The following is an 8,996-nucleotide window of genomic DNA, read 5'->3' on the forward strand; positions in this document are numbered from 1 at the left end:
AACTACCTATTACATCCAAAAGCAAAGAATGGTCTAGTCTACACTTTATTAAGCTATGGAAATGCGTACAACAACATACACCCCAGATGACAATTTCGGCAAGGCTGGAATAAGTAGCGAGGGTTGAGATGTGTAGGAAATTATCTCCAGATTATCTTCAAATTAAATCATAGAGTGTGTTTAAATAGAAGGCTGTCAATAACGGCGAAACATATTTGGCGTTTGGGTTTTGACCGCGCTTCACCGTTGCCCACCAGACAATCGCACAATATCTTGCTCAACAATAGTATTGATAACAATAGGAACCCTAGCGTGTCCCAAACTCTCCCCTTCAATAGTTCACCACGAGGGCTTTACATAGCTTTCGCATCTTTTGCCCATCGGACCGTTGTATCTCCACAAACAATCGAACAAGATTCAAGCCATTCGAAGTCATCCTCAATATCGGCCTTAGCCAGACAACAGCATCAACAAAGAGGCAAGCATTGCTCAGCCGAACGTCCGAACATTTCCTCTGCAAAAATCGTTGATGGGCAACCCTGACACTTTCGGCATCGTTTATCCTCACGAAGCCATCGAGCCTCTTGCCTTTGCTGAAGACATTGCATTGTCAACATCTTCAGAGCACAAGAAAAAACGCCCTTCTGGTACTTTGAGCCCCGTTGACTCTTCCATAGCATCAACACGGTCCACTGTCTCTAGCATCGGGGCCTGATATCTTTCTAATCCTTCTTCCGCGATCATGGGCGACTTTTTGCCGATCAGTGTTGCTGATTTGAAGACCGCACAGCCTCCGAAAAAAGGGTTTGTGGTTATGAATTCGGTGAATCCGGACGCTCAATTTGTAGTAATGAGTGGTATATCATCCAATGATGCGTAAGTACTTAAATCGTTGATGGTGCCAAACCAGCTGACAATCAATAGCAAATTTGAAAGTGTCGCGCGCCCTATAAACCCCTACCAGTTCGAACCTGACACACCGTATATCAACGTCCAGCATCAAACCAAAATCACAGACTTCGTCCAAAAACACGGCAGCTCACCGATACCTCTTCCAAGTTCCCGGCTTGGGCATGCAAAGAAGTCGTATTCAGAGGGAAATGCTGTACCGATTACGCAAACATCCGAGGCTCCTGATACACCGTTCGAAAAGCCAATACTACATACCCTTCGATATAGGAGTGAGTCTTCTCCGAATATTCCTCCACTTCGGTTCGCGGAGCACCGTGATCCCAGCTCAAGCCCAACCTTCCAATCTTACCAGGGTGTTGGCGACGGTTTCGCCTTCCCTAATCGCCGCCTTCCTACCGCAGAGCAAAATAACAATCCATATATCCAGGACTATGGATCTAGTGCTGTGTCGTACCAAACTTCTCGGGACTACGATACAGAACGCCCAGCTCGCTCTCTATCTCGGCTGCAAGTACAAACTCATTGCAAAGTTGTCTCCGCTTCTGTGAATGGTCGCTATCTAACCAATTCGCCGACGAAGACCCTAGATGAGGTGTTCGAGAAAGGTGAGGCAGAAGGAACCTACCCAGAAAGCCCTGAGAGCTCACCCCCAAAACGATCTCGATCTCCTATGAAGAAGATGTTTGGTGAAAACGGGTGGCTCGGTCGGTCCCCAGCAGAGTTGGAGGATGTGAAATTCAGGGTCAAGAAAGGCTCATCAAGAAAGGACGAGTCCACCGGCTCACCCCAAAAGAAGACCGGCATGATGGGGAAGCTTAAACACAAGCTTGAAGAATTCGTAAGTAAGGCCTATCCATCAATGGAGTTTTTATCTGATGCAACTACAGGCCGAAAAAGCGGATCTATCTACTAAGAACCCTCGCTCCAGTCATGACAAGCACCCAAAGCTCTCGATCCTAGCCAGATCTCTCGGTCCACCCGAACAGGCAAGAGTCGACATGGAACTTGAGCTCAGTCTGGTGCATACGGCCAACAATTTTCTGATGAGTCAATTCCGTCAAGGTCGTATGGCCGTCGAATCTATCAAGAAAGTCAGCGATGCATGGAGAAGCAAGGGCCGTCATCGAGTCATCGAGTTCATGTATGATCAAGCTACACAACGAGAGCTAGTTGTAGCTAATCAGCACAATTTCCGCTTTCACGGTGAAAGAGCCGGAGACGAAATTCGGATCAACGCGATGCTCTACAACTGGAAGCAGGTCTCAAATCTAATGGCGATTCGCACATTTTGCAACGCAGATACTGTCATTCTGAAGCTCATTTTTGATATCGAGCAGATTCTCGAACTCCTTGGTGCGACAGAGCCCATTTTGCTTAGACTCCAGCACGTTCGAGCCCAAGCCAGTCAGTCTATGCGTGTTGCCCACCGAAGAGAAACCGACCGAAAAGAAAACGACAAGACTACTAGTCAACAATACGGGGGCAGTAAAGCGATCGATGGATCGATGTCAACCGACAACTCGACTAGCGAGAGGTACAGGGGATTTCAGGAGCAGGCGAAGGACAATCGCTCTTCCACCGCCAGTGCTCTCAGCGCCACCACTCGATCAGTTGCAACAGACAAGTCCTTCGATGACCCCTATGGCGGAATGAAGCTTGTCCCTGATTACTACGTCGAGGACTCCTAGGCTACTTATGTGGGAAATAAAATAAAATAGAATTCAGAGCTTGACACTCGTGAGACGAGAGAGGAGTGATAGACCCGCATTACAAAGGCGACGATATTCCCAAGTAAAAGCCCCCTAAAATAAGTAGAGGTAGTTGCCTTCTTTCTCCCACGTGCTAAATTTCCATGGTATGGTGATCCGGTGGGGCTGGCATGTGCTATTTATTTATTGCCCTTACAGTAGGCAACTACGTCATTTGGTAATTTCTGCACCGCCGCTGTTGCCTTTAAGGCCTCTGAGAGGCAAAGGCAACGTTTCCTATTGACCTGCATACCGATACTACGCGTATTACTTTCTCTCTGTTCGCGTACGACGTACCGTACCGGACCCTACCCACGGTATCTTTTGTCTTGTCATGTCAGCAGACCTTGTGTAAAATACAAATCAGATACACACATCTACATCTACATCTCATCCTTCTGATTTCATCCGATCTTACTCCATCCTTCTGTTTCTGTTCATGCAACCGCCTCTGCTGGGCAGAGCTGTGTTTGTCTGCATTCTACTCCGCTATCTTCGTGTCAATTCACCCGCCATACAGTAGGTTCATGGGATACCTAAGCAGCTAACACGTCCTGACCGTTGCAGTTGGTCATGTCTCAGTCTGCTCATACCTACGGACCGACATGCCGCCTCTCTCGAAAGATGTCCTCCTCCGGCTCCAAGGGCCATGATGATTGTCCAGAGCTCGAGGCACAGTTTTTCTACAGCTCGCCACTTCCTATCGACGATCCGCTCTCTGTCGTACCGACTCCAAATGGGTCCGAATCCAAATCGGTCAAGCACCCTCTCCGGCCCTTCTCGGCATACGACAATGATTCTCTCGAAGAGGCATGGCGAGGTTTTGCGTCAGGGAAGGACAATAAACATCAGAAGAAGCTCAATGATTCAACAGATGGCAAGTTGTTGAAATTAAGAGAAAACACATCTACCGGACAAGCTTCACAATACGTTATAGATCCGCAATCCTCAAAGGGTTCCACGCCGCAGAAAGCTTCACAGTCTGTACAAGATCCAAAGAGCAGAAAACATCCACATGCCTCGACGGGATCGGAGCAGGAGCCAGCCTCAAAAGCTGTACGAGGTTCACAGAGCATAACCAAATCATACGGGTCAACAGTATTGTCAAGGGGGGCCTTCGGAGACTCTGATGCCGTAAAGGGTTCACCGGACGGGACAAATCCGCATTCGGAAGTTGATGAAGACCGAGAGCAAAGCGACAAGTCTATAGGTGACATTGTCAATAAAGATAAATATGGCGCGAATAAAAAGCACGCAAGGCTATCCCAAGGTGATGGTGCAGATGAGCGCTTACCCAAGGAGCACCTGAAGGCTTCAAGTGAGTCACAAACATCTGGACATCGAGCGTTTCGCAAATATGAACCTTTAAAAGGCCATGAAGATTTCGAGAAGCATCTGAAGATTGAGCATGGCCGTGACCATTCAGATCCTCACGGCTCAGAATCTTCTTCCATGACACCGAAGTTATATTTGCCTCCAGGCTCCCTCGATGGAGAAGATGATGTCGGTATATCAGGGAAACCGTTTGTGAAGTTGCCTTCCCGTAGATCAAGCCCCCAAAGACAGCCGTTGCGATTTTCTAACCACGACGATGCGGAGAGTCAAATGCCAGTTGCAGAGTCCGCTGGCAAGTATCCAAGCGACTTACTCGATACTGATGGGCCTGCTTATGGAGAAACGGAAGATATGCATGTTCACGATTGCAAAGCGCACAAAAACACCAAAAAACATGCAGATGTTCCCGTGGGCATATCTCGTCTTCATCTCGTCAAACTGCCTGCTTTACATATGCAGCCTATATATTGGTCTCCTGTCCACGACGAAGCAAGCGTAACTCGTGGCACATGGTTCTATAAGAACACAATGTTACCAGTTGAGCCGGCTGTTGCCAACCAGCTCGAGTCGGGTTATAGGGAGCTTGGGTGCTGGTCTGAAACATGGAACGATGAGCTTAGGAGCGCGATGGAAGTTGGAGCCGCTGGGGAGGAAAAGATTGCTCATCGCTTATGGCCAAAAGAAACCGATGCGAGAACTAGTTCGCGCAAATCCATGTATCCTCACCTTTCAACTAATCCTTACTGTGCTGCGATATGTTTTCATGGAGAAGCTGCTGCTGAAGGCTCAATTGTCCCTGGCGAGAAGTCGTCAGAGTCGAAAGTGCTAGCCAAGAAGTACAGTAATGCCCAAGTCATATACAAGGATGCACAGAATGCTTTCATCCTCAAGCCAAATCTCCAGCCTTCTGCTTATTATGGTCGAAAACCATTGCAAAAGATAATGAAGGGGGCAACCGTCGGGATCCATGTCGTCCGTGGATTCGACTGGAAGAGCTGGGAGAAGATTCATCCTTCCAAGAAGACAGACGCAGTGACGAAGGTAGAAGAAAATGCTCCAGTTGCCGGTGATGCAGATGCTGCGAGTTCGAACTTTTGCCCAGCATGTCGATCACAAGAGAAGCAACCCAAAGTCACTGATCTCTGTCTTGTCGTTCATGGAATAGGCCAGAAGCTTTCAGAACGCATGGAGAGCTTTCACTTCACTCATGCTATGAATGCATTCCGCCGAAGTGTTACAGCTGAGCGTGGCAATGATGCTGTCAAGAACGTACTCCGCAAAAGTCTAGGTGGAATCATGGTACTGCCAGTCAATTGGCGGTCCAACCTTTCTTTTGAAGGGGAAGATCCTGTCAAAGATGACGGTGAAGACCGCCACCAATCTGATTTCTCTCTGAACGACATCACACAGCCTACTATCCCAGCAGTTCGAACTCTTATATCCGACGTGATGCTAGATATCCCATACTACTTGTCGCGTCACAAATCAAAGATGATACAGGTAGGCTTATTCTCATACAAAAAGCCATTTCCACCTATGGGAGCTGTTTCTAGAGCCCATATGCCGGCTCTCGAGACAGCTTCTAGGCACCTTGGCTTTCCCCCAGCACTTGAATTTTTGCGGTACTAATTCGTTGGGACAGGCTGTCATATCTGAAGCCAATCGAGTTTATCGATTATGGTGCAAGAATAATCCAGACTTCCAACGGGGAGGCCGAGTGCATATCATTGCTCATTCGCTCGGGAGTGTTATGGCAGTCGAGATCCTAAGCAAGCAGCCAACCTCAGTCCCGAAGGTTGACGTCCATAGCAGGAGAATCGACGTGAAGCATTTCGATTTCAATACCACAAACCTGTTCTGTGCAGGGAGTCCGGCCGGATTTTTCTTTTACCTGGAGAAAGCCAAGTTATTACCACGCAGAGGTCAAGGTAAACCCGATGCTGAGCACCGAGACGAACTGGATAAGAAAATTACCGGGGAATCTGGCACTTTTGGCTGTATGGCAGTCGACAATGTCTACAATATCATGCACTACAATGATCCTATTGCCTACCGCCTCAATGCCACTGTTGACGCACAGTACGCCTCCAGCCTAAGGAATGCCCAGGTTCCGAGTGCAACAACCGGCTTCTTCGAGAGCATTGGCCATGCTATGAGGTCAATGATTCCTGGTGTTTCTGCATCGGCGGACACCTGTGTTGGTGAAGTCTCAAGGCCTGGAAACATTGCTCGTCTTCCGTCTCAGTTGGAGCTAGAGGTCCATGATTTCACACGCGAGGAGATCGCAGAGAAGAAGTTTTGTCTCTTGAATGACAATGGCCAAGTGGATTGGTGTCTTAGCTCTGGTGGCGGACCTCTCGAGATTCAGTACATCAATATGCTTGGGGCGCATAGCAGTTATTGGATCAGTCCTGGTTTTGTGAGGATGATCGTTACGGAAGTTGGAAGAGAGCCAGGTAGAAGCTCGACTCTTCCCAATATGAGGGCTACGAAGGTTGGCCATAAAGCATAATGAAGGATCATAGACTTAGATGAAAGCTGAAAGATGGTGCAGGACAAAGATATATGTATGGTATTTATTGGCGAAATGGTTAGATTGTACTTCGTGCAAGCAGTTTAAAGCGGGCGTAAAGGTTCGGGAATAGATAGATCTATGATACCCATACAGTACCTAAAGAATGAAGAAGGGAAACATGAACAGATTAATAATTCAATATCATACAAGAACAAGAAAAGTTTCCTTTTCCTGGTTCTTTGGGTGGTACAATACTGTAACCTTTCTTTCCCCTCTCGATCCACCTGATTATATGGTGAATGTAGCATAATCCTGTATTCGCCAGATGCGATGTCACGTATATCCCTATGTTCCTGGGAGGCGTCATGAAAGCATGTAGGAATACGCCGCCTATTCATATAAAGAGTACGTATAACACGCTCCTCCTTCCTACCCCCGAGATGCATTCATGCAATGCAGCACGACCAGCCAGTCAGACTACTTACTGTACGTGTATTTCCCTACCTATTTCTACCTACACTTAATTACACTCAAGTTAAATATATGTACAGTACAATAGCCAAAGAAAGATGGGTACATCACCTCTTAAAATCTGGCACTCCTCGGGACCGTGAAAAGCCTTGCCTTTTCATATTCTGCGGGAACAAAGCTAGAGTCTGCCTAATTGGACCTACCCAAGTGGCGGTACAATAACCTCAAAATAGCAAGAGATTTGACGGTACTTGGCTGATGTTCCGAGAGCAGATACCAAGTGCAAGAGCAGAACGCAATAAGACTTCCTAATTTCGGGAGGAATTGTCACCCGGGCTCGCCGCAGGTACTGTTGTTGACATCCTCATTGCTCCATCGCTGAGTTGGTTGAGTTCTCATAGCTCTTAGCTCCACCGTTCGGAATACCACGTGTGGAACAAACTCAGCTTTTCGGGCAACAACCGGTCTTGCAGCTTCACCGATAACCAAAAACCGGGAGGCTAATACTTGTTTGTGTAGCAACATAGTCTACCAACTGCCGATCAGTAGTGCTAGCCTCTTGCTTATTCCAATGCAGGAGACTTGAGATCCCGGAGTAATCCTACCAGATACATAGTGGTTGGAACGAAAGTTGAGGTTGAATCATAGTAGTGACATGGACTTATTTTTTCTTCACAAGTGTTGTAGCTCTTTCGTATTCAGAGGCTTACATGCGTTATGTTTCCCTCATATTCGCCTGCCTCTCAGTCAAGGTCTTTGGCTTTGAAAAAGCTTTGGGGACTTCGCTTTGCCCCCAATTCAATTCGCCTGCTACGGGATGTAACGTAAAAGGTACCAGATTTCAGGACGATGACTGGGCCTTGCAATCGAGGGTCTTCTGATCGCCCATTGTGAGGGGTTGTTCTTCAGGATCCCTGCCAGAATCCTAGGCAAGACACATGGCGAACACGCAGCACAGTCGCTATGATCGTCACCCTTCGACGAGGTCCCCGAGGTCCCCCGGACTCGACGGTCACACATCATGCGCGAGAATAACCAACTGTTTCACGGTTAAATTCTAGAAGCTGAGAATAGAATTTGCTCGCCGAGTCCTGCAGCGGGCAACAAACAGGGGGAGGTGATCAAAGCGAACAAGAAAAATCGATCTGCAGAAAGTGGTGCCGGGAGCAGTACGGGAAAAAGCATATCAAGGTTTGTGAGGACAGATATGATTCGAAAAGAGCACCAGCAGAGAGCATGGATAATAGTTTGACGTGGTTGGATATGGTTGTTGGTGGCGGAAACGAACGTCCAGCAGTCATCCTGGCAGGAAGCTCGAGAAGAAGTCTTATCAGAACTCCATTACTAGAAAGCGAGTGAAAGCTTGTTGGTGTGAAGGACATGTGGCAGTAATGGGGCAAGAGACAACCATCAGTCGGTCGGCGTAGGACCTCAGACCCAAAAATGAAGAGACTTTCGTCACTGCCAGAATGTTGGTGTATTCCCAAGGATCGTTACGCGCCGTGGTCGAAATAGGACGACCGTTAGACCTAACCGGACGAGCCGGAGAATATAAAGGATGGTAAGAGTCGCAGACTTGCAGAACACATGGCCATGGTCTTTTGGTAGGGTTCTCACCCTCCCGCGTCATATGAAGCTGCAAGCCAGCGGCGCAGGAACCGAGGACAAAACACTACACTGTACAGTAGGGAATTGACTCGGTATGGGAGCCCGGTTGAAGACAGCGACAACAGAGCAAGGGATTTTGAGTGGCCAAGATTGAAGAAATGGTGTGTATCTACCCACCTTGGAGCTCTCAAGAGGGAACGAATAACAACACACAGGGGAGCTTCGACTTCTGTCGGCGCGAAAGAGTAGAGCCCGGAATGAGAATCAAGCGCTCGCGACTAACGAGTAAAGAGGAGGCTTGCCGCGATTCTTTGGTGGCTTTTGAAGTCCCGGGAGGGCTGAACCTGGCGGCTCTATCACCGCTGTGAGTGGTAGGATGAGGTTTTTGTGCTCTAGACCTACAGTAC

The 8,996-nt window shown here is 48.0% G+C and overlaps 2 protein-coding genes across 2 annotated transcripts; both read left to right on the forward strand.

The window, feature by feature from the left end:
* Nucleotides 1–742: 742 nt before the first annotated feature.
* LHYA1_G007385 (uncharacterized protein) lies at nucleotides 743–2,600 on the forward strand (the record flags this gene model as incomplete). Its single annotated transcript, XM_031152314.1, has 3 exons — nucleotides 743–876; nucleotides 925–1,750; nucleotides 1,800–2,600. 3 exons carry the CDS (start codon nucleotides 743–745, stop codon nucleotides 2,598–2,600), a joined length of 1,761 nt encoding a protein of 586 aa, XP_031002191.1.
* A 684-nt stretch (nucleotides 2,601–3,284) lies between these two features.
* On the forward strand, nucleotides 3,285–6,507 carry LHYA1_G007386 (putative phospholipase; the record flags this gene model as incomplete). Its single annotated transcript, XM_031152315.1, has 2 exons — nucleotides 3,285–5,495; nucleotides 5,638–6,507. The coding sequence occupies 2 exons, from the start codon at nucleotides 3,285–3,287 to the stop codon at nucleotides 6,505–6,507; spliced, it is 3,081 nt and encodes a 1,026-aa protein (XP_031002188.1).
* Between the last annotated feature and the right edge of the window lie 2,489 nt (nucleotides 6,508–8,996).

Source organism: Lachnellula hyalina (assembly GCF_007821495.1).
Source record: "Lachnellula hyalina strain CBS 185.66 chromosome Unknown contig00183, whole genome shotgun sequence".
In the NCBI taxonomy this organism is placed as follows: domain Eukaryota; kingdom Fungi; phylum Ascomycota; class Leotiomycetes; order Helotiales; family Lachnaceae; genus Lachnellula; species Lachnellula hyalina.